General features: G+C 47.2%; 1 protein-coding gene across 2 annotated transcripts in view; it reads right to left on the reverse strand.

Annotated features, from left to right (window-relative positions):
• LOC115642174 (ankyrin repeat and fibronectin type-III domain-containing protein 1-like) overlaps positions 1-26,507 on the reverse strand; it is a 594,195-nt gene that overhangs the window by 463,520 nt on the left and 104,168 nt on the right. Inside the window, exon 2 of one of the 2 annotated variants that reach the window (XM_030545633.1) lies at positions 17,108-17,241. In XM_030545633.1, coding sequence (XP_030401493.1) covers positions 17,108-17,199 — 92 coding nt within the window. In that variant the 5' untranslated portion in view covers positions 17,200-17,241. Of the gene's footprint in view, positions 1-17,107; positions 17,242-26,507 lie in introns of those variants that run through there. The other variant, XM_030545629.1, reaches the window with a different exon arrangement.

The raw sequence follows: 26,507 nt of genomic DNA on the forward strand, positions 1-26,507 counted from the left end.
GGATGAAATTTAACAGTACAAAATGCAATGTCATGCACTTACGGACTAATAATCAGAATTTCTGCTATACACTGTGGGTTCATCAGTTGAAAACAACAGAGGAGAAGAAAGACCTAGAGTATTCCTTATCTTGTGATTGACTGAGCCACCAACGTGATGCAGCCTTGAAAGAGGCAAATGCAATCCTGGGATGTCTCAAGCAAGGTATTTCCAATAGAGATAGGAAAGTATTAATGCAACTGTACAAGGCACCAGTAAGATCTCACCTGCAACTGTGTAGAACTCTGGTCAACATGTTCATGAAAGATTAATTCAAACTGGAACAGGTGCAGAGGAGAGCTACTAGCATGAGGAGGGGAATGGAGAGCCTGTCTTAGAAGAGAACACTAAGAGTTTGACTTGTTTAGCCTAGCAAAACGAAGGCTGGGAGGGGATATGATTACTGTCTATAAATACCTCACAGGGAAAACACCAGGGAGGGGAAAGAGCTATTTAAGCTAAAGCTTCTTAACCTGTGGGTCATGCTGCAAAATCAGGTTGCCAGAATGTGTCAAAGGGTCATGTGGGAGGCCCCAGGGGAAAGGGGGATTAGGTCCTGCCCACTAGGGGGTGAGAGGCATTCTTGGGGGTTGCAGAGCCTGGGCTGCATTCACTCCTCCAGCCTTAAAAAAGGAAAATGCAATCCTGGGAAGGGAGGCTCTAAGCTGCAATGTAGACATGCCCTCAGAAACCCCATTGCCTCCACTTGGCTACTGGCAAGGACTTATCTGAACAAATCATTTCATAAACCAATCTATTATTTTCCAAAGCAGAGAGGAGAGTGGCTGGCAACATTTATATTCACTGCATGCCTCCCAGTTTGGTCCCTTCGATTTCTTAACTACTGCCTTTTGGTTTTCTTTTATATCCAGTTCTGTAATCCAGGGGGGCAGATAATACAGGAAAGGGCATAATATGGGAGGGGGGAGAGAGAGCTCAGTGGTTTGAGCATTGGCCTGCTAAACCCAGGGCTGTGAGTTCAATCCTTGAGGGGGCCATTTGGGGGAACTAGAGTAAAAATCTGGGGATTGGTCCTGTTTGAGCAGGGGGTTAGACTAGATGACCTCCTGAGGTCCCTTCTAACTCTAATATTCTATGATTCATTACACTTCACAGCCCTGGTGAGCAAATTCAGCTCCCTTGCTTTCTCTAGAACCAGTCAGGTAGCAGCCCACTCCCTCATCACTAAGCATTCCTGAATCAGAGGAGAGGAACTGGGATTTCCAAAACATGCACTAGCTCTACTAAGGGAGAGCAGGTCTCAGGGGCAATGAGCCATCCCACAGCAGATGCTCTCCCTCTGATCTACCCATCTTGCTTCTATTTTTATATGCTCATACATCATCTCCCTATGGAATGATTCACTTTAAAAAACAAAAATCATTAAAATGGTTATCAGTCTAAATAAGAGGCAAATCAGAAAAGAAATATGGCTTTCGGAGCAGAATCGGCAATAAGTGTGTGTTGGGGCTCTGGAGGATAAGAATGATATTCAAGCATAAAAACCTACAGGAAGTGAGAATCAAGTTAAAGGAAGTGGGAAAGTGCCCAGCCAGCTCCCTGAAGCCTTGTATTACCCAATTGTCTCTACAGGTAGAGTCCACATTCTATGGCAAAACCAGCCAGAAGCAGAACTGCTCTTGACAGCTGGGGAAGTCCCCTGAGCCAAGATCGTAGGAGCTGCTGCCCTGGCAGCGTGTTCCCAGGCCACAAAAGCCTTGAAGTGTGGGACTGCCTAGCCAGCATGTGCAGCAGCCCAAGTCATTTGTCAAACATAAAAATCCACCAACACGTGGTAACAAAATGTCTCAGCCAGGAGAAGGAGGGAGGGAGATGGAGTGGTCAGCTGAGCGGGCTTCTGTGCTCACCCAGACAAAGCATGAGTCAGTGAGCTGTAGGCACATCCCCCCCACTTGTACTCCCCAGAGCCAAAAGCTGAATTCCGTCCCCATTGCTCACAAGACAGGAAGTAACAATAGTTGTGATCAAGCTAGTCAAGGAATAGGGCCTCTGCCTGAAAGAAGAGCTGGTCCACTTCAGGAGCCACACCCAATGTTGGGTAGAGAGGAGGCAGAGACTAGCATAGAGTGAGGGCAGGGGTGCTGCACAGACACTCACTGCTGAGAGTAGGGAAGTATGTGCCAGGGCTGCCCAGTCAGCTCTGGAGTGAGAGAGGCAGTTCTCCGAGCCATATGGACATCTCCAGCCGGAGAGTTGCTGGTTCTCCTCACTGCCTGTGTCAGGGACCAGGAATAGAAATCCTGCTGCAAAGCTGAGAGCTCCTTACTCCCTCTTGCACTACAGGAATTCGTCTTAAGAGCCTGCTCTTCTCACTCATTACTGTTCAGGTTAGGAGAGTGCAGCAGCACCCTCTTGTGTTCACAGCTGTGTCCTCATACCAACATCAATGTCAGCAACAAGGGCCACAGCTGGGGTACACACACAAATACACACCCTCCCTGCCCCCCACCATCCCAGTTTTCCCTCTTCCTCTCAATTCCCCCTCTGTGATTCAGCATTCCTCTGCCATTCCATCTGCCCCCATTTCCTGCCACATCCCACTCGCATTCAGCAAACTGTGCACACTGAGCAAGGCTGTGCCACAATATCTGCTGCACAGCTCTGTCCACCCTCATGGCTGCTGATCCCACCTCCAGCAACAGAGGGAGAAAATGAAGGGTGGTATTTGAGTCGGCCCTCCCATCCCCACCAACTACTGTATTAGAAATAAGCCATCAGCAGGAGGGAGGTGCACCTAAGATTTGCCATCTCTGGATAAAAGTGGCTAACTGAAATATCCACGTCGCCAGCACCTAAAAGGGTTATGGAGCTCTGGTGATGCTTCGGGACCTTTCTAAAGGATGGCTACAGAATATCTATTCCATAGACACTTAGACACCATGTTCACAAGCCTAGTATAAGAACCTGAATGGAAGAGAATCCTCTGCTAAGAGTTCCTGTCAACTCCAGGCTTCTACCCCTGGAAGGTGTTCCTTCCTTTTGTCCACACGTCGGCCTTTCTTCTCCAGCCCGCTAGATGCTGTACATAGGAAGGAGAGCCTGGCTCATGCTCACACTGAACAGGTGACCCCCGACTGATCACCATTGCCATCAATACCTAGCCCAGCACCGGAGGGGATGTAACTAGGTAGAAGAATGTGCTTGGTAGTAAAAGACATAACAGGCCACACAGTTAATGTACTTTCATTCTTGTCTTCTGGTCATAGGCCTGGTATACACTACGAGTTTAGAACTGTTAAATCGAATTAACCCTGCACCCATCCACATAAGGAAGCCATTTACTTCGACATAAAGGGCTCTTAAAATCGATCTCTGTACTCCTCCCTGACAAGGGGAGTAGCGCTGAAATCGACATTGCCAGTTCGAATTAGGGTTAGTGTGAATGCAATTCAACAGTATTAGCCTCTGGGAGCTATCCCACAGTGCACCACTGTGAACGCTCTGGACAGCAATCTGTACTCAGATGCACTGGCCAGGTAGACAGGAAAAGCCCTGTGAACTTTTGAATTTCATTTCCTGTTCGCCCAGCATGGAGAGCTGATCAGCACAGATAAGCATGCAGAGCTCATTAGCACAGGTAACCATGCAGTCCGAGAATCGAAAAAGAGCTCCAGCATGAACCGTACGGGAGGTACTGGATCTGATCACTGTATGGGGAGAGGATTCCGTGCTAGCAGAACTACGTTCCAAAAGACCAAATGCCAGAACATTTCAAAAAATCTCCAAGGGCATGATGGAGAGAGGACACAATATGGACTCAGTACAGTGCCGCATGAAAGTTAAGGAGCTCAGACAAACGTACCAGAAAACCAAAGAAGCAAACGGATGCTCCGGGGCAGAGCCACAGATATGCCGCTTCTACGCTGAGATGCATGCAATTCTAGGGGGGGCTGCCATCACTACCCCACTCCTGACTGTGGATTCTGAGGAGGGGTTACTCTCATCCATGCCTGAGGATTTTGCAGACAGGGAAGATGAGGAGGAGGAGGAGAGCACACAGCACACCGTTCTCCCCAACAGCCAGGAACTTTTTCTCAGCCTGACTGAAATAGCCTCCCAATCCTCCCAAGGTGGTATCCCTGACCATGAAGCCAGAGAAGAGACCTCTGGTGAGTGTACCTTTGTAAATATAAAACATGGTTTCAAAGCAAGCGTTTTTTCATAATTAATTTGCCCTGAGGACTTGGGATGCATTCACAGCCAGTACAGCCACTGGAAAAGTCTGTTAACGTGTCTGCGGATGGAGTGGAAATCCTCCAGGGACATCTCCATGAAGCTCTCCTGGAGATACTCTAAAAGCCTTTGCATAAGGTTTCTGGGGAGAGTAGCCTTATTCCATCAACCATGATAGGAAACTTTACCAAACCATGCTAATAGCAAGTAATCTGGTATCATTGCATGACAAAGTCTGGCAGCATAAGGTCCTGGTGTTTGCTGGAATTCAAGCATCCGTTCTTTATCTTGCTGTATTATCCTCAGGAGAGTGATATTGTTCATGGTAACCTGGTTGAAATACAGAAATTTAATTAAGGGGACATTCAGAGGTGGCCGTTCCTACTGGGCTGTTTGCCTGTGGCTGAAAAGAAATCCTCCTCGCAGTTAACCAAGCGGGGGGAGAGGGGAGGGCAGGGGGCATTGGCGCTGAGCTGTTTGCATTTGGCTAGCAGGGATCTTCCCTGATACCAGGTTGGGGGAGGGGTAAAGCGATCATCCCAGAGAATTGGATGCGGGGAGGGTTAGTTTGGTTTCTGCTGCTGCATGTTAACACAAAAACCACAGCACTCAGTGGGCTTTGCTTGGTATGGGAAAGGAGGGTGCTGCTTTTATGAAGGTTGCAGAACCCAAAAGACAATGGCTTACCATGGCCGCATGCAAGCTGAATTCTGTTGCCCGGCCTTTCATCTGTGATCTCTAATACCAAAGCCACAGGCATTCAATATTAAGATGTAAAATGCGACCTTGTACCGAAATCACATGTGCTATGTAATGTGAGTAGTGTTGTTTACCATGAAAGAGTATATCCATTGCTCTGTAAAATGTATCTTTTAAATACTTCTCTCCCTTTTTTCCCTCCCACAGCTGCAAATTTTTCAAGCCTCCCTCCTCCGTCCTGAAGGCTATCTCAGATAAGGCGGCGAAAAAACGCACACGCGATGAAATATTCTGTGAAATCATGCAGTCAACCCGCAATGAAAGAGCTCATCTGAATGAGTGGAAGGACACAGTATCACAGTACAGGAAAGCGGCCAATGAACGTGAGGACAGGAGGGCCAAACGTGAGGACAGGAGGGATGCTCAAGATAAGAGGTGGTGGAAGGAAGATCAGAGGAGGCAGGATGCAACGCTGCAGCTACTGCTGGATCAAACGGACATGCTCTGGCATCTGGTGGAGCTTTAGGAATGGCAGCAGGATCACAGAGTGCTGCTGCAGCCCCTATATAACTGCCCTCCCCCATCCCCAAGTTCCATAGCCTCCTCACCTAGATGCCCAAGAACGCGATGGGGCGGGGGGGCCACATGCACCCTGCCACTCCACTGCAGTGGACAGCCCAAGCAACAGAAGGCTGTCATTCAACAAGTTTTGAAGTGGCCTTTTCCTGCCTTCCCTCCTCCCACACACCACCTGGGCTACCTTGTCAGTTCTCTCCCTATTTTCATAATCAATTAATAAAGAATACATGGTTTTTAAACAATAATGACTTTATTTCCTTTGAAAGCAAGCTGTGATCGAAGGGGAGAGGGTGGGTGGCTTACAGGGAATGAGTCAACCAAGGGGACGGTTTTTCATCAAGTTGAAACAAACAGAACTTTCACAGCCTAGCTTGCCCAGTCATGAAACTGGTTTTCAAAGCTTCTCTGATGCGCACTGCTTCCTGGTGTGCTCTTCTAATCACCCTAGTGTCTGGCTGCGTGTAATCAGCAGCCAGGCGATTTGTGTCAACCTCCCACCCCACCATAAAGGTCTCCCCCTTACTCTCACAGAGATTGTGGAGCACACAGCAAGCAGCAATAACAATGGGAATATTGGTTTCGCTGAGGTCTGAGCAAGTCAGTAAAGTGCGCCAGCATCCCTTTAAATGTCCAAATGCACATTCTACCACCATTCTGCACTTGCTCATCCTGTAGTTGAAAAGCTCCTGACTACTGTCCAGGCTGCCTGTGTATGGTTTCATGAGCCAGGGCATTAAGGGGTAGGCTGGGTCCCCAAATATAACTATAGGCATGTCAACATCCCCAACAGTTATTTTCTGGTTTGGGAAGTAAATCTCTTGCTGCAGTCCTTTAAAAAGATTAGTGTTCCTGAAGATGCGAGCGTCATGAGCCCTTCCTGGCCATCCCACGTTGATGTTGGTGAAACGTTCCTTGTGTTCCACCGGTGCTTGCAGCACCATTGAAAAGTATCCCTTGTGGTTTATGCACTGGCTGCTCTGGTGTCAAGATAGGGATATGGGTTCCTTCTATCACCCCACCACAGCTAGGGAATCCCATTGCAGCAAAGCCATCCAATATGACCTGCACATTTCCCAGAATCACTACCTTTGGTAGCAGCAGCTCAGTGATTGCTTTGGCTGCTTGCATTACTTGCATCACAGCAGCCCCCACAGTAGATTTGCCCACTCCAAACTGATGCTCAACTGACCGGTAGCTGTCTGGCACTGCAAGCTTCCACAGGGCTATCACCACTCGCTTCTCAACTGTGAGGGCTGCTCTCATCTTGGTATTCTGGTGCTTCAGGGCAGGGGAAAGCAAGTCACAAAGTTCCATGAAAGTGCCCTTATGCATGCGAAATTTTTGCAGCCACTGGGAATCGTCCCACACCTACAACATTATGCAGTCCCACCAGTCTGTGCTTGTTTTCCGGGCCCAGAATTGGAATTCCACGGCATGAACCAGCCCCATTAACAACATGAACTCTAAAGCCCCGGGGCCCGCGGTTTGAGAGAATTCTGTGTCCATGTCCTCATCACTCTTGTCGCCATGCTGCCGTCGCCTCCTCCTCGCCTGGTTGTCCAGGGTCTGGTCCAGCATAAACTGCACAATAATGCGCAAGGTGTTTATAATGTTCATGACTGCTGCATTGAGCTGAGCGGGCTCCATGATTGCTGTGGTATGGTGTCTGCACTGAAAAAAGGTGTGAAATGATTGTCTGCCATTGCTCTGATGGAGGGAGGAGTGACTGACAAGACGGCTTACAGGAAATTAAAATCCACAAAGGCAGAGGCTTTGCATCAAGGAGAAACACAAACAACTGTCACGTAGAATGGCCCCCTCAAGGATTGAACTCAAAAGTCTGGGTTTAGCAGGCTGTTGATTTCACAGAGAAAGGGGGGAGCAAATGAATACAAAACAAAGCTGGTCTATTTCTTGTTTTGATCCACTCCATCTATCTTTTACATCTTAGGCTGGAAGCTGATGGTGCAGTATGACTGCTAGCCATCATCGTCTCCTGGCTGCTCGCCAGAAGATGCTGCATTATGACCGCTAGCCCTCATCATCTCCTGGGGGCTCGGCAGAAGATGGGATATGACCTGGCTGAGTCACCCCCATCTCTGTATGACGACGATGGCTTTCGGTCCTAATGCACCATCTGCTGCCAAAAGGCAATGAGCTGCTGTTGTGTAGCAATGCAGTCCCACATCTGCTAGCACCCAGGAGACTTACGGTCGCAGTCACCTGTGCGGGATCCATGCTTGCCATGGTATGGCATCTGCACAGGTAATCCAGGAAAAAAGGCACAAAACAGTTGTCTGACGTTGCTTTCATGGAGGGAGGGAGGCAGGGAGGGAGGGAGGGAGGAAGAGGGGGTCTGATAACATGTACCCAGAACCACCCACGACAATTTTTTTCCCCATCAGGCACTGGGATCTCAACCCAGAATTTCAATGGGCAGGTAAGACTGCGGGAACTACAGGATAGCTACCCATAGTGCAACACTCCAGAAGTCAACGCTAGCCTCAGTACTATGGACCCACACCGCCGAATTAATGTACTTAGTGTGCCCACATGCACTCGACTTTATACGTGTTGCCAAAAATCAAATTCTGTAAAACCAGAGTAATCCCGTAGTGCAGACATACCCATAGGAATGCGCATGGGGTGTGCCCAAGCACACCCTATGCAGGGTTGGGCAAACTACAGCCTGGATCCAGCCCCTCAGGGCTTTGGATCCGTCCCGCAGGACTTTGCCCCTTCCAGGGGGGCCCTGCAGCGCCATGGGGGACAAGGGCTCCATGCGTTGCTCCAGGCACCACACCCCACAGCTCCCATTGGCCAGGAATGGGGAACCGTGGCCAATGGGAGCTTCGGGGGAGATACCTGGAGGCATGGCAAGGGCAGCTTGTGGAGCCCTGTGCCCTGCCCCAGGGACCATGCAGGGATGTGGTGAATGGTGCGGCATGGGGCCAGGCCAGGGCAGGCAGCCAGGGAGCGCAAAGCTGCCACCCCGACTTGCTTTAGGTAAGCGGCACCAGGCCGGACCGTGAACCCCTCCTGAACCCCACCCCCCAACTCCCTGCCCTAAGTCCCCTGCCTGCATCTCGCACCCCAACTCCCTGCCTGCACTCCGCACTCCTCCTGCACCACAACCCCCTTCCCTGAGCCCCCTCATATACTCCGCCCCCCTTCTCTGCCCCAATCCCCTGCCCTGAGCCTGTTCTTACGCACCGCACCCCCTCCTACACCCCGCACTCCCTCCTGCACCCCAACCCCCTGCCCCGGCCCTGCATACAATTTCCCCACCCCGATGCGGACCTTGACCCAAAAAGTTTGCCCACCTCTGCCCTAATGTCTCAACAAAAAAAAAGTGGCTTTATGTTTTAATTTAATCGCACAATACGCTCTTTTAGTTTTAAAGTATGGATTGTTGTATTATGCAATAAGCACCGTATTGCATAATATAGATGTTGTAGAAATGTATAGAAAGCCCGCGTTCGCTCACAGCACGCGTCCCTTCTACTGCGGTGCTGCATTACCATTGGTCCTCCCCTCCCCCTCCGACTACTATTCTAGAAAATTCTTTGACCTATATAAGCAGCCGTGTCAGGCGTGCCCAGCGCAGTGACTACAGTGTTTGTAATCTTTGTCACATGTACTCTACTGAAATAGCATAACAAGTCCATGGCTTTACGTTTTAATTCAATCGTATGATACTCCCTTTTAATTTTAAAATATGGATCAGTACGTTGTTAAGATAAGAAAAGAAGCAGACAAACTGAATTATAATGAATGTGCTGATAGTAGTGCAAATACCTCGGAGTCCTCGGTTAAGAACTTACATGAAGATAATGCCGCCACCAGTTCCAGTGCGTGCAGTAAACTGAGTAATGGCCAACAGAAACAGACTTTGTCTCTTAGTTCAGGTCACTGTAGTTCCTATTCAAAGCCATCAAACATTCCATCTGATGACTCGGTCTGTGATATTCCAAAAAACAGATTAGAACGCCGGTCTCAATTATCTAGAGGTCCTTATCAGCATAGATTGAGAATGTTTCCTAGAAGTAAAATAGGGAATAAACAAAAAAGTTTTCAGTCTGATTGGTATGGAAAGTATAGGTGGTTAGAATATAGTCCATCAAAGGACGCAGCATTTTGCTTTTACTGCCATTTCTTCTCCTCTAATGATGCAGCAAACAAAGATCACACAGATCCAGCATTTATTGATAAGGGATTCAGAAACTGGCATAGAGCTAATCAATGTTTTTAAAACCACCAACTGTCAAAATCTCAAGTGTTGATCTGTTCTTCATGGTCAAGTTTTAATGAAGGGAAACCTATTGATGTATTGTTGGATGAGGGCAAGCAGGCTTATCTGTCTAAACAAGAAGAATGGTGCCATAACCAAAGTGTAACGGAGTGACTGACTGACATTGTTCTGTGTTTGGCGAAAGGTGGGAGACCATTCAGGAGTCACAGTGAAAAAGCTGACAGTTTTGAGAAAGGTTTATTTCTAAGTCTTGTCAATATGCTCCAAAAATATGATCCCATAATGGCAAAGCATGTGCAACAATCTCCTCGAAATGCTACCTATCTGAGTAATCGCATCCAAAATGATTTAATTGTGGCCTTGCACAACGTTGGGCAACAAAAGATTGTGTCTTCACTAAATGGAAAAATGGTCTCAACAATTGCTGATGACACTACTGACTGTGGACACCATGAGCAGACTCCATTGTAGTGCGGTATTTTGACAATGAAAAACATAGTCCAGTTGAACACTTTGTGACTATTAACAGTTGACGCTCAGTCTATTTTTGAGCAGTTAAATGACGTCCCTGGCATTTTTAAAATTGACTCATCATCAGTGATGTCTGTCTGTTTTGATGGCGCATCTACTATGTCTGGATGTACTGCGGGAGTTCAAATTAAATGTAAAGAAAGAAACAGTGAAATACTCTATGTAACTGCTATGTGCATTGTTTGAACCTCGTCCTAGTAGATGCATGCACTTCAAGAAAACAAAACAGGACTGTCTTTGATTTTTTTGGTGTTATTCAGACTCTATGCCTTCATGGAGGGGAGTCCTGTGCGACATGCAGTAATGGAGAAGATTTCACAAGAAGTAGGATCCCAGTTGAACACTTGGAAGTCACTGTCAAACACAAGATGGGCATGCTGAGCAGAACCAGTGGCTGCTGTAAAACAAAACTACTCTATCATTTTTATAAGCTTATAAGAGATTATTGAAACAACTCCCCTTGCTGACACTAAATTAAAAGCCAGGGGCCTTATTCATGAACTAAATTCATTCAAGTTCATCTTTGTCCTTCACACGATGCACCCTATTCTCCAGATGGTGGTAAAAGTGAGTGAGGCTCTTCAAGCTCCAGATCTCAACTTACTTACTGCAATGACAGGGGTGAAAATCTTGCGTAACTCTTTGGCTGCGATGAGAAGTGGCCCAGAATATTTTCAATCTATTTTCAATGACTGTGAAAATGTGTGTAGAGAATAATATATCGATTCCCCCAGTTAAGAAGAGAAAAACGTCCACTCGTATTGATGACACGTTTGAGTCCCAACATCACTTTGACACAAAAGAGGAGCAGGAGAGAATAACTTAATTTTACCCACTCCTAGACTCAGTGATTACCGGCATTGACCAGCGATTTGAACAGGAGACTTGTAAAATTGTGACTGCAATGGGAAAACTGCTGAGCTTAGACATTGGCAGGGATGATATAAGAATCATTGCCAACAAATTTAAAGTGTCCTTGGATGAGCTGGAAGCTGAAGTCGGATTGCTTCGGGGTTATGATGGATCTGTTCCTAGAGGTAGCACTACGAACATCACTAGAGACTGGCTTGATTGGCTAAAGGAATCAGATCAGTCTTCCATGTTCCAGGCCTTTTACAAATCTATTCAATGCTCTGCAGTCTTATCTGTTACAAGCTGTTCATGTGAAAGATCCTTTTTGAAACTAGCACATGTAACTAAGACTAAGTTGCAAACTAAGAAGTACAATATCCCAACAGTGCCTCGACTCACTCATGATTTTGTATATTGAACAAGAATTGGCTTCGTCAGTTAATTACAATGATGTGATTGAGGAATTTAAATCCAGAACACCTGGTGACCGATGTCTCATTCTCTAGGACAGGAAGATGAAGAAACCTTAATCTGTTTTGGTCAGTTTGGGTTAGCTCATTATCTAGTTAAAGATAAAGATCATGAAAATTGACTGTATCTTTGTATACGCCTGGTTATCACTATAGCAAAAATTTGGTATTTTATGTCTCAATTTTTAAGTAAAGTTTAGTTGTTAATTTACAAAAAATTGAGTTTAGTTACGTTTTAGTTTCTTTAGTTGGTTTGATGAATAAAAATAAATGTCCTTTATGATTGAGTATTCAATAAATGTTCGCCTCTTAAAAATAAATATAGAAATAAATAAAATTCCCTGGGTGCACATCCTAATGAAATGTGCTGCACATGCCTATATTTCTGGTCAGGAACTCTCTGAATACTTGCCCTTTGGAAAGAGCCTCACTGTTTCATTAAACTCTTCCTCTGGGCTGAACCAAAGCGTGCCCTACTCCCTCACGAACATGACTACAATATCTCCCTCCCCCTTCGGACAGGGCTTGCACCCACCTAGGAAACCAACCCTCCCAGGCAGTGACTCTGGGGAGATGCTGAGGCACTACAACGACAAGTGCCTAGCATGGACCTGATTCCTCCATCGCAGGACATAAGGCATTCCCAGTGATTTCCATGGAGCTGTTCATCCCAAAGCAGAACAAGGCTCTGCATATAAGGGGGTGATGAGGGGACAGAGGGAGATTCAGTCCCTGTGAGAAGCCACCTATTCAGCTTTTAAAATCCAGGTGTCACCTCCAAACAGAAATGAAGCCAAGCTGCAGAATGATAAGACTCTTGAGGTGTGACTCTACCACTGCACTTGCTGGATAAAACCTGGAAAATCTACTCATGCATACATATCAGTTTTTCTCTGTCATCTAAAGGCAGAGGGATGCCCCCTTCGTTCACTTGGCAGAGGCCTGCGTTTCTGGGGCAGAGTGACTCCAGGTGATCCAGGGCTGTCTGCGAGTCCAGAGCCACGTATTATTAAAGACCAATGTGCTGGACTGTAGTACCTCCTGGCTGCACTTATTCCCCTGGATGAATATTTAAAGGATGCACGTACACAGAGACATACTAGCAAGAGAATCACCACAATGGCTTTTGCCATGGGATTATCACAGTTCCAAACTGTGCTCTAACTAGGACAGCTCTTAGGGGACTCAAACAGCAGATGAGGCTGAATATTTGAAAGTCAGGATCAGCTCATGACTACAAATCCAGAGAGATTACAGAAACAGCTCATTTGGCTGGTGGACAGCAAACACACATTGCTGATCTGCGTGAACAAGACAGGAATTGAAGTACAACAATCCATCTATTGAAAGGCTCCCCACCCCAGCCCATCTGCAGCTCTCCTGATGACCAGGGAAGAGACAAAGGCAATATTAGCACATCTCAGCTTTGCCAACACAAACAAACCAGTTTTATATATTTAAAAGGAAAATCAGATCATTCAAGGGGCTGGAATTTGTACTCTGAGGCTCCCCTACTCACCTTCACTATGAGGTCAAATGATCAGACATAGCCCAGAACAATGGGGAGCAACATTCATATTTGGATTGTAAGCCAAAAATGGACTGCTACCACCTCTCCCTTTGGGCTCACTAATCTTAGACCTTATCAGACTTAATCACTAACCACCATTAGGATGTGACATGATTACAAAAGCCTGTATGTTTTTTAAAAGCACGCGTATTTTTAATTACATGTACCTGCTTTATGTGTACATATGTACATGCTTATTACACAAATGAAGCCAGATATGTGGAGGTGACATCTATATGATAAATGAACTTAGATGTGCCTATGACTGCCTCAGCTGGTTTCTACACCAGTCCATTGCTCCAGGGACATATTCCAACATTCCAGGATGGGCAAGATTCAGTCATAAGCTACTGACAGCTTCTGTTGACAGGAAAGGACATACTTTAAATTCAATATTTCATGTTTCCACAGAGCTAGCAAAAGGAGCTTTGTACAATTAGAGAGGGGAGTTTCCCAGGATTCCCAGTTCCCCCCAGAACCCTGTACTTGCTTCCAGCCCTGGAGGAGCTTGAAATAATAGACTTTAAAGTTGTGACAGGGAGGGAGCAGGAAGCCAAGGGCTCGAAGTGGGGGCCCATGAACCTTGACAGCACAAGATTCAGGTCCCAAAGAGGAACTGGGTCCTGGATATGCAGGTAATAGCACTCCAGAACTTTCAGGAACCGCGCCATCAACAGATGGGCAAAGACCGATCTGCCTTGGAACAGTGGGTAGAATGCCGAAATGGCCGCCAGGTGTACCTTGACCAAAGATTGTGACAGGACTTGGAGCTTAAGATGCAGCAAATTGTCCAGGATGCCTTGCGGTGGGGCCTCATCTGCATGAATGTGATGATCCAAGGCCCAACACATGAACCACTTGCACTTCATAGGAGGGAGGAATAGCTCAGTGATTTGAGCATTGGCCTGCTAAACCCAAGGTTGTGAGTTCAATCCCTGAGGGGGCCATTTGGGGATTGGTCCTGCTTTGAGCAGGGGGTTGGACTAGATGATCTTCTGAGGTCCCTTCCAACTCTAATAATCTATGATTGTATGTACAGTATCTTAAATGGCCTTGGTGGAGGGTTTCCTGCTAGCCAGCAGAACCTGCTGGAACACCACCATTTGTCCCCACTAAGCCACGCAGTAGCCAGGCTGTCAAATGCATCTGAACTTGGTGGCGCTGCAGCAGATTGCCGTGGATCTGGAACAGCACATCCCGTCAAAGAGGCAGCTGCAGTGGGGTGGCTGCCGAAAGACTCAGCGGCATGTTGAACCATTGTTGACGAAGCCATGCTGGGGCTATGAGGATGATTTTTGCTTTGTCTTGCTTTACCTTGAGCAGGATCCTGTGGATTAACGGCACCAGCGAGAAGGCATTCATCAGTGCTCCTAACGATGAAATCAGGGAGGTATCCACCAGGGAACACTTGTCCCTGCCCTGTGAGAACACAACGTGTGGCACTTTCTGTTCTGCCGGGATGCAAACAGGTCCACCTGGGGAGTTTTCCACCTGCAGAAGATTAGGCTGACCAGCTCCGGATGGAGCAACGATTCGTGGTGAGATGAGAAGGTCCTGCCGATAGAATCTGCCAGGATGTTCTTGGTTCAGGGCAGGTGGGTGGCTACCAGATGAATGGCATGCTGCACACAAAAGTCCCAGAGGCCAAGGACTTCCTGACAAAGGACTGAAGACCTGGTACTGCCCTGCCTGTTGATGTAATACATTGCAGTGGAATAGTCTGTGAGGACTTGCACTACCTTACATTTCAGGTGGGGCAAAAAGACCTGACAAGCCAGGCAAACCACTTTGAGCTCGCTGATGTTGATATGAAGGACAAGATCGTTGCGGAGCCAGCAGCCCTGGGTGTTGAGCTCACCCAGATGGGCTCCCCAGCCCAGATCCGACACGTCTATGACAGAGATGGGATCGCGAAGGGGACTCCCTGCAGCATCGACCTGGGATCCCGACACCAATCCAGAGACAGAAGGATGTGGTTCTGCACAGTGACCACTCAGTCCAGGGGGTGCCTGCTGGGGGTGTAGACCGAGGCTAGCCACACTTGCAGAGGCCATAGATGAAGATGGGCATAGTTGAAGTATGTGCAAGAAGCCATGCGGCTCATCAGTAGGAGGCACATGTGGACCGTGGTGAGAGGGTGGCTCTTTGTGTGTGAGATTAAGCTTGACATGGCCTTAAAACGCGCTTCCATAAGGAAGGTCTTGGCCCACGTGGAGTCGTGGACCATTCTGATGAACCCTATGCATTGGACTGTCATTAATGTGGACTTTTCTTTGTTTATTAACAGGCCCAGGTCGCTGCAGGTGGACCACACCAGATCGAGGCTCCTGCACACCTGCCCCAGAGACCTGCCCTTGATAAGCCAGTCACTGAGATTTGGGAAGATCTGGACTCCTTGACATCTCATGTAAGCCACTACCAGCACCATGCATTTGTGAAAACCCTGGGGGCTGAAGACTCATAGCAGCGAGCCAAAGACCTGGGCCAATGCAGAGACCAAGAACGTGGTGGCCCCAAGCTCTGTCCTGGCTCTGGAGACTGGTGGCACTCACTTGTCTTGTGTGAGGCCTTGCCAATGGGCTTGCCCTCTCGGGGAGCCACAGCAGGATCCACTGCCCTGCATGGTGCCATCTGCAGAGGGGGCGCTCTCCGCTCTCTCGGTGCCAGGAGCTGGCAGAGTGTCGACTGTGCTGTCGAATTGAGCCCTTTACTGCTCCCCAGAGTCGGTGATGGATCCTTTCAGGAGGAGGAACTCCCCGGGGACAAGCCCTTCTGAAGGTCCTGAGGGGGCACAAGGCCTAAACAGAGTCCTTTGCCTGGAGCCCCCTGGTTGGGCTTGCTCGGTGCCATCTTCTTAGGTTTCTTCTTCGGCACCAGCAACAGGAGTCAGTGCCGGGAGGAACCTAGTGCCGGAGGTGTGCTCCACACTGAAGTAGAAGCACTAGGTACCACATCGGGCCACTCCGGTTTCAAAGCTTGGTGCAGGGCAGTCTGCATCAGGAGGGCCCTGAGACATATGTCGCGCTCCCTCTGAGTCCAAGGATGAAAGTTTTTACAGATGCGACAGCACTCCTTTATGTGGGATTCCACAAGACAGCTTAGAAAACTATTGTGTGGGTCACTAACAGGCATAGGCCGGTTATGTGGAGCACAGCTTAAAACCTGGGTACCGGGACATACCTCATCTGGGACAACATCCGCTGGGACACTATCTAACGAACACTTAACAGCTACTTAACAACTCACAGACAAGGGTTACACTATTTACAGCTAGAAGCACAAGGCTGAGGTAGAAGAAAAACCGCTGGCCACTTGCAAAACAAGGGACAAAGGCGCTCAGACTGACCACCATGGGCAGTAAGAAGGGACTGAGAGGGCGTAGGGCTGGCAGCGCCTGATATACTGCAACATGAAAGCAGCACCCCAGAAAGCGCCACAGCCTGCCCTACAGATACCACTAAGGCAGAAGTCTCTGACATCTGCGCACATGGGTGCGCACACACCTAGAATGGAATCAACGTGAGAAAGCAATCAAAGAAGAACAACTTTATCTGCAGACAGCCAGTTCCACCTTTCAGAGTCTGAATGTATGTGCCTGGAAACTCACTCACCACAACTATTATATCTTCCAACAGAAAGCAGAATCTACGTTCAGAAATTTACTCCCAAGAACACACAGAGATTCAATACTCCCACGTGTTCTCATTTGGCATGAAGCACTAGGACAAGCCTCTGCAGGATAAAGCCCTGCTTCTGTTATCTCCCCCATGTAACACTCACCTGAAAGGAACAAACTGGTTTATATCATGTCAGAGGGAAGCTGCATAACAACTTGCTATTGCTCTCAGCAATCCGACCAAGAGCTCCTCATGTGTCAGCAGGGGAAGAGAGAATATTGAAGGAATGAAGGTCCTAACTCACCCTTCCACAAGGTCTGTACTTCCCCTCTCCTCGGGGTCTGGATTCACAGAAACTGGAACCAGGTTCTTGCAGACAGAAATATCATGGGCCATGACGCAGATCCAAGCTTCACCATAGCTAGACACACTTCACCACTGCAAAGGAAAGAGAAGGAAACCACCCCCATTAGCAAAAAAAAAGTCAGCATGTGCTGGTCTTCAGCATGTGGCCAAGATACTAGCAGCATCAAGAACTTCCAATTGATACACCTTTACATGTCTCTTCTTAAAATGCCAGTGTAGCACTCAGACCTTGCCTACTAAGGACCTGAACAGGCAGAACCCATGCAACAAAACAGGAAGAAACAGGACCAAGAATATTGGGAATATTTATCCAAATCTACCACCCCACAATAAATGCTCCCTTCTCTATTTCCACATAAAGCAAGAAGCAGCCCATGCTCTGATGCTTAGCAGCTTCAAGTTTACATACATGGGTACGCAACTGTGAAGATATATACCAGGGGTTGGCAACCCATGGCACGCAAGACAATTTTTAATGGCACGCGGGGCGGGCTGAGCTGCTCAACCTGCCACCACTCTGGCGCTTTCTGCCACCAGCTCCTGCCAGACGGGGACCATCTGCCAGTCCCACTGAGCACCCACTGCCGGCCTGGGAGAAGGAACACCAGGCTGGCAAGGGGCTGAGACCTTAGCTGGTAGGAGCCCGTGACTGAAACCCCAGAGCGGCGGCTGGCGGATCCGTTCAGCCTGCAGCCGCTCTTGGATTCCCGCTGCTGGCCCCTTGCCAGCCGGGGTCCCCCCTGCCGCAGCCCCACTCAGCCCCCACTGCCAGCCTAGGGGAAGGAACCCCAGGCTGGCAGGGGGCTGAGACTCCAGCTGGCAGGAGCCCGCGGCTGAAACCCCAGAGTCGCGGCAGGCTGAGCTGCTCGGCCTGCAGCGCTCTGGGATTCCCACTGCTGGCCCTTTGCCAGCCGGGGTCCCCCCTGCAGCAGCCCACTTACCTTGCACAGGCGCCCTTCCAGACAGGGTCCAGGCCTGCAGCCCTGTGCAGCCCTGCTCAGCCCTACTGGGGCCAGCTCACTCACCTCAGCTGCCAATCTGGGGTTCCAGTTGCTGACCTCCTGCCAGCCTGGTCTAGCTCTCCAGCCCTACTCAGCCTGCTTTCTGGCCTGGAATCCCTGCAGGACACCCTGGGCTCTTCTCCTGGCCTCGGATCACTGCTCTGCAGCCTCACCGCTGTGGCCTGCTGTGGCCCACTGTTCCCAGCCTGGGACAGTGAGGGTTGCACACAAGGGAAGAAGGGGTGCAGCTCAACACCCTCATCTTAAAATTGCTTATCTCAGACCACACTGCGTTTGATCTTGTGCCTGCCTTCTATCGCCATTTTTTTCCCCACTGAGAGTTGAAGGGAACATTTGACAAAATGGCAGCTCCTAAGGAAGTGAAGCTAGATGTCCAATCATTTCAGCCTGCTTGGTCAGACGCATTTGGGTTTATTGAAAATAAGGACCGTGCTATTTGTGCTTTCTGTTATGAAAGTGTTGTTTGTCGCATGTCAAGGGTTCGACGACATTTTGAAACGAAGCACGAGAAAACTATTCTTGATGAAGCAGACAAGACTGAATCAATCAAAAAGGCAGTAGCAGCCTATGAGAAGCAAAGTAGTGTTTTTAAAAGCTTAAGTGTAAGTAAAAATCATGCTATAGAAGGAAGTTACAAGATTGCACAGTGCATTGCAAAAAAACAGAAAGCCGTTTACAGATGGGGAATATATAAAAAGTTTTTCTCAGCAGTTTAGAGATTTTGTTCAATGATTTGCCAAATAAAGGTACAATCATATCTAGAATAAAAGAACTGCCCATCTCTGCCAGAACAGTTGAGAGATGCATAAATGAAATGGCAGAAAACATTAAGGAAAAGCAAACGACTGCATTGAAAGACACAGCAGTGTTTAGTGTTGCAGTTGATGAAAGTGTGGATATAAACGATGTTCCACGTTTGGCAGTTGTTGCAAGATACTGTGCTTCCGATGAAATCCAAGAGGAACTTTGTTGCCTAAAACCCCTGCATGGCACAACAAAGGGGGAAGATATACTGGAAAGTTTTGTAAACCATTTTGAAGAACGAGGAGTTGATATCAGAAAAATATTTTGTGTAACAACAGATGGTGCTCCTGCCATAGTCGGAAAACAGAAGGGATTTGTAAAGTTGCTTGAAGATCAAATTGGCCATCCGACAGTCAAATATCACTGCATCATCCATCAAGAAAACCTTTGTGCTAAAATTTCTAATTCAGAGCTTAATAATGTGATGAATACAGTGGTGCGAATTGTGAATTTCCTTATTGCTCGATCTGCTTTGACTCACAGACAATTTCAAACACTGCTAGAAGAGATGGACAGTGCTTATAACGACATCCCACTTCACAGCAACATTCGGTGGCTAAATCGTGGCAAGGTTTTGGTGCACTTTGTAAACTGTTTTGATGCAATCAAAGCCTTTTTGTCGGAAAAAGAACAAAACTACCCTGAACTGGATGATGACAAATGGCTGTGTAAGCTCATGTTTCTAACTGATATCACTGCTCACCTAAACGAACTCAACCTCTGTCTCCAGCGTGCAGGGCATACAGTTCTGGATCTTTATGAAGTCTGGAAAGCATTTGTTGTGAAACTAGCAGTTTCTTCCAGAGATATTCAAACTTCTACTTTCCGCTATTTCCAACTTATAAAAGAGCTATCAACACGTTGCACTGTCAATGTCGATGAGATTGGGAAGTACATGCAAGAACTGTAATCAGAATTTTCTGACAGATTTCAAGATTTCCAGCAATTTGGCCCAATGCTTTCTTTTCTAATTAAATCTGAAAAGTTCAACGAAAGTGACTTGGATTTGTCTGTATTTCAGTGGATGGGTGTTGAAGATTTCGAAATGCAACTCATTCAGTTAAAAAGCTCAGAATTGTGGACATCAAAGTTTGTGGATCTCCGGAGCGCACTTGAAGCCACGAGAGAGATCATGGGGCCTCTATTCTGACCTGCTGGACATCCCTTAACTGTTTGAAGAAAATTGCATTTGCAATGTTTTCAGCATTTGGATCCACATACCTGTGTGAAAAAGTATTTTCACACATGAAATCTATCCTCTGTCCCTCTCGGAGCCGGTTAACAAGTGATCACTCAGAAGAATGTGTGCAGCTTAAAGTATCCAAATACCTGCCAGACATTGGAAAACTCAGCAAGGAAAAGCAAGGGCAAGGATCACACTAAACTGATAAGATCTGCATTTTAATTTAATTTTAAATAAAGCTTCTGAAACATTTTGAAAACTTTGTTTACTTTACATATAACAGTAGTTTGGTTATATACTATAGACTTATAGAGAGACCTTCTAAAACACATTAAAACATATTACCAGCACGCGAAGCCTTAAATTAGAGTGCATAAATGAAGACTCGGCATACCACTGCTGAAAGGCTGCCAACCCCTGTTCTACCCAGTATCCAAAGAAGACTCATGAACTGCCTCTAACCCACACAGAGAAAAACAATCCATTAAGAGTGAATTGATAAACTGGTTACCCTATTGGGAAAAGAAATTAACAGAATAGAAATCTCTCTCAGAGCTATATCTGCCAATCTGTCACTAATGGAAAGCAATCAGGTCTGAACTGTGAGAAATAGTAATAAAGACGGTAAGACCACCACAGGGAGTCAGGAGAGCATGAAGTCAGGAGAGAAATGTGACCTATGCCTCCAGCAGAAGTAACTGCTTCTCAAAGGGTATGTCTACACTATGGGATTATTCAGAAATCGATTTTTGGAAACATTGTATAAAGTTGAGTGCATGCGGCCACACTAAGCACATTAATTCGGTGGTGTGCGTCCATGTACTGAGGCTAGCGTCAACTTCCAGAGCGTTGCACTCTGGGTAGCTATCCCATAGTTCCCACAGTCTCTCCCTCTCATTGGAATTCTGGGTTGAGATCCCAATGCCTGATGGGGCCAAAAATTTGTCACGGGTGGTTATGGGTAAATGTCGTCAGTCAATTCCCCTCTCCATGAAAGCAACAGCAGACAATAATTTCGCACTCCTTTCCCTGGATTGCCCAGGCAGATGCCATAGCACGGCAACCATGGAGCCCGTTCAGCCTTTATTCACTGTCACCGTATGTCTACTAGATGCTGCTGACAGACACGGTACTGCAGCACTACACAGCAGCATCCCCTTGCCTTTTGCAAGTTAGCAAAGATGGTTACCAGCCCTACTGTACTGTCTGCTGCTTTGCAAGTTGGCAATGACAGTTACCAGTCATACTGTACCATCTGCTTCTGTCATGGGTGCTCCTGGCCAGCCTCGGTGAGGTCGGTCGGGGGTGAATGGACAAAAATGGGAATGACTCCCCAGGTCATTCTCTTCTTTAAGTTTTGTCTAATGGAGAGTCAGTCCTGCCTGGAATACCAGGCAAGCCTACTAAAGAACCAGAGAGGCAAACAGCCGCTCTGGGTCAGAGCCCCAGACATCCTGCAGAAATGATGAGCTGCATGCCATTCTAGGGGGTGCCCCTGCAACAACTCCACCCATTGCTTCCCTCTTCCCCCATCCCTCCTGGGCTACCGTGGCAGTTATCCCCCTATTTGTGTGATGATGTAATAAAGAATACAGGAATAAGAAACAACACTGACTTTATTGCCTCTTCAAGCAGAGATCAAAGGGGGGAGGGGAGGGCATTTGGCTTACAGTGAAGTAGAGTGAATCACCATTCTGCACTTGCTCAGCCTACAGCTGAAAATGGAAATCTGTGACAAGCACTATGATAGAAGCACAGGCAGGACTGAATCTCCATTTCTGTGTGAGCCTTTGGTTGACACTGGTAAAATACAAAACGTCCCAGGATATGTATGTTGGGGGACAATTCTAAACGGCAGCTTAATTTTTTTATTTACAGCAAAATGTAGAGGTCTAAGTATCTGATTGTGAGCCTTGGTAGCAAGGAGTAGGCTGGGGTAGGCATGACCACGCAGTGCTGCTGACTGGGAGAGCAGCCTGAGGCAGAAGCCTCCAGCTGCCATGATATTGTAGGCAGGAGTGAATCTCCATTAGACAAAAACTTAAAGAAGAGAATGACCTGGAATCATTCCCATTTTTGCCCAGGCGCCCCCGGCCGACCTCACGGAGGCCAGCCAGGAGCATTCATGGGACAATGACGACAGATATCAGTCCTACTGTATCATCTGCTGTCCGCAAGGCAAGGCAAGGCAAGGGAATGTTGCTGTGTAGCACTGCAGCACCGCGTCTGCCAGCAGCATCTAGTAGACATACGGTGAAATTGGAAAAAAGGCGAGAAACCATTTTTTTCCCTTTGCTTTCATGGGGGGGTCGGGTCTGACGACAGATAACCTGAACCACCCACGACAATGTTTTTGACTCTTCAGGCATTGGGAGCTCAGCCCAGAATTCAAATGGTTTTCGGAGAATGCAGGAACTGTGAGATAGCTACAGTCGTCAGTCGCCCCTCCCTCCCTGAGCGTCCATTTGATTCTTTGGCTTTCTGGTATGCTTGTCTCAGCTCCTTAAATTTCATGCAGCACTGTGCTGAGCCCCTGTTGTGGCCTCTGTCCATCATGGCCGTGGAGATTTTTTCAAATATTTTGGCATTTCGTCTTTTGGAACGGAGTTCTGATAGAACAGATTCATCTCCTCATACTGAGATCAGATTCAGTATCTCCCGTATGGTCCATGCTGGAGCTCTTTTTTGATTCTGGGACTGCATGGTCACCCGTGCTGATCAGCGCTCCATGCTGGGCAAACAGGAAATGAAATTAAAAAGTTCGCGAGGCTTTTCCTGTCTACCTGGCCAGTGCATTCAAGTTCAGATTGCTGTCCAGAGCGGTCACAATGGTGCACTGTGGGATACCGCCCGGAGGCCAATACCATCGAATTGCGGCCACACTAACCCTAATTCAAAATGGCAATACCGATTTCAGCGCTACTCCTCTCGTCGGGGAGGTGTACAGATATCGATATTAAGAGCCCTTTATATCAAAGTAAAAGGCTTCGTTGTGTGGACGGGCGCAGGGTTAATTCAGTTTAACGCTGCTAAATTCGAGATAAACTCGTAGTGTAGACCAGGCCAAAGAAACAAGGAACAAGCTCTTCAAAGAATGTAACCAGGCAATACCATGATGGGCCCTCAGTTTGGTATGCCCTACTGCTGAAAGGTGCTGAATCTGGAAAGACTCTACATACTTCACACATGCGCTGAAGATCTTGCAAATCCTCTCCATCAAAATTGATTTTTTTTTGGTCTATTATGCTCTGCCTCACTTTATGAGGCATGTGCATCAAGTGCTGCTTTGCCTGTAAAGGAATATCCTTCTCTGATAGCTCAGGGATTTCTATCCTTTGAAAAGGACAAGGGAGATTGTACACTGGCTCCAAAGAACTGGAGGTGATATGTTGGTTAAAAATTCCAGTGGCTATCATTTCTACACTACTGCACCAACCGGTGCTATCCCTACTGGAGTCACACCAGTGGTGAATCAGGGAGTTCTAGGACAAAAAGGCTAGCATAGACAAAGCCTTTGCTCCATATGGGATAATAGCTGTAACTACAGGCAACCATCATTACTACAAGATCAAGGCAGTATTTCATGGAATTGCTTTTTCTGCCATATCATAATTCTGTTCTCTGTATCTTCACAGCTTTCTTCTCCAAGTGCTTCACCTTCAGCCGTCTGCTTCCACATCAAAGCATGCACGATGTCATTCCATTGCCCTGTTTCTGTTGTCTCTTACCAAACTGTAGCTCTCTAAGAGGAGGTTGCATGTCTTTTAGCATCACTGGAATATAGACTATTGAAGGATGGCTGGGAAGGAACTCTCTAATTCCAGTCTGACTGTTCTGTAAACTTAGGGTGACCAGATGTCCTGATTTTATAGGGACAGTCTTGATTTGGGGGTCTTTTTCTTATATAGGCTCCTATTACCCCCAACCCCTATTCCGATTTTTCACACTTGCTGTCTGGACACTCTATGTAAATTCCAGCATCTGAACAAGGCAATATGTACATTCCTTGAAGAACCACAACAGAGTCGGTGACCTACAATACAAATGACACATTTGCCCCATTAGGGCTCGGCACAAGTGCCACCAAAGATTGTCTGGATTGCTCAGTCAGCCATGCTTTCTATGCCAGAATCTATTCTTATTTTATTTTAGCCGGACTCCTCTATAGCATTTCTGTGAATGCACAGGACAAAAGGGAAATATGTTTCTTGCAAACACTCCATTATCTTCTTTCCCACTCTGACTATGGGTTTGGGTTAGAGAACCTTTTCTGCTGCTTGAAATACATTCTTCACAAACGTTCAACCAAATAATTTCCACTGGAAAACTGCAGAAGACAGAACTGCCTTTAGGTTTCCACCTGCTAATTACCGTAACAGCCATACCTTTCTTTTTGCTAGTGATTTAGAGGTCACAGACCTGGCCAAATATTTCAGACTCAGGTCAATATATCTGACAGGGAGAAAGATGCCAGGGAAATAATATTCATCATACAGCTAACAGAACCATCCTTAAGCGCTCGACAAATATTTCAGATCACTACCCAGGAAATAACTGCTTTGACAAATCATGTGGAGGACACTGAAGTGTGCAGAGTAGCTGTTTACGCTTTATAATTTACCATAAAAGTGACCTGCAAAGGAAGAAAAATTGGATGTGTGTCCATTTGGGGCTTTTTCAACTACATACTATTAATACTCAGAAGGCTGGAAAGAGTTGGTTTCATTATCAAAACAACATTTCCCCCGCTCTTTTAGTTTTTAGATTTTAAAATGTCAGGAATAACAAGCTCTATCTTGTCTAGTTTTGCTGGAGGTCTAGAAAAGTGAAGTGGGAGTATTCTGAGCCTGCACATGAAGGAACAGAGCTGGTGGATCTTTCACAAAGAAAGGTTTTCTCCTACCTGTTTCTCCAGGATTAGAGTTAAAGAGTTTATAAAGAAAAGAGACCAAGAAAAGAACAGATAGATTGAGATAACTTCACTCACTCTGAGAAACGGATCCCCACACAAGCAGTCCCATTGAAGTCAATGGACTACGGTGAATAACTGCTCATCAATGTGATCCAAAGAGTTTCAGTTGGTCTTACTAAAAATCTCTTCCTCTCAATAGATCTGGTTTTAGTCTGTTCTGAGGTCACGAAGTCACAATCTCACTAGTCCTCCAGCAAAAAATACCAGAAAAATCAGGCCTGATGTGGCCAGGGTAGAAGACAAGTTTATTTTTAAACGGGTTTTTCTTCCCCCGATATTATAAAGAAACAAAAAATTCCCAAACTTCCCCCGCCTTTCACCAGGTCACCTGTAAGCAAGTATTCACCCTCCTGTCAGCTTGTTCTAAAGGGGAAGAAGTCCCCTCCTCCAAGATTGTTTAAGTGTCCTACAGATTACCCACTACAGGTGTCTTAGGAGGCAATGTATCAGTCTAGGGCTGCTTATCAACATAAACAGCTTGTCTAAGCATCTCCACTTTGTGATGACACTCGAGGCTATTTGTCCCAACTCCTTGATCAGGAGTGTGTAGCTGACAAGCTTTGAGGAGCTCTTCAAGTGATATTTGTCAAAGGACGAAGTTTCAGATAAGGTACTGGGGTTGAGGAATGCCTCTCTGAGGCAAAATTGTACTCCCCTCCTATTGTCCCCAAAACCCCCCTCCCTAATCTAGCCTCTCAGTCTCACTCCCACAACCCCGCTCCCACAACCTGCCCATAGTGACATACATCACAGCAGTGTTCACTCTCCTTCCTCTGAAGTATCAGGGATAGCCACATCTGCAGATGGGGCATTACAAGGGGTGGGCAGGCTGTGAGTGGGCACTGAGCGTTCTCTCTCTTGGGTGCTTGGCTGACTGGTTCTTGCTCACATGCTCAGGATTAGCAGTGACCTTTGAGGGTTTTTGCCTTCCTCTTCAGCGTGTGGGTGCAGGTCACTTGCCAGGATTAACTGGGTTTATCTGGCTTAATAATGTTGCTGCGATTGTAGGGGGCCTCGAGTACTGGTGCACGTCGGTCCCTCCTATTCTCTGCCTGTGATCCATAACAGTCTAGTCTCCTGTGGACTGTGGAGATCTGGCCTAATTCTGGTTGTTGAGTTCAGTGTGTGGGTGCTGCGTGGTCCTGATGGCCTATGATATGCAGATGGTCAGACTGGAGGACCGGTGACCCCTCCGGGCCTTCAACTCTGTGATTCTGAGTGTGGCGGCTACCACATCCTCCCTCAGCCTCCCCTCTAGCTTTTAAATCCTGCCAGTCACCCACCCATCTGACCAGCCAGATGAGCACAGTGCCAGGGAACTGGCCTGGCTGCCAATTCTGATTGGAAGGCAGAGGTT

This window comes from Gopherus evgoodei, unplaced genomic scaffold, assembly GCF_007399415.2.
Source record: "Gopherus evgoodei ecotype Sinaloan lineage unplaced genomic scaffold, rGopEvg1_v1.p scaffold_38_arrow_ctg1, whole genome shotgun sequence".
Taxonomy (NCBI): domain Eukaryota; kingdom Metazoa; phylum Chordata; order Testudines; family Testudinidae; genus Gopherus; species Gopherus evgoodei.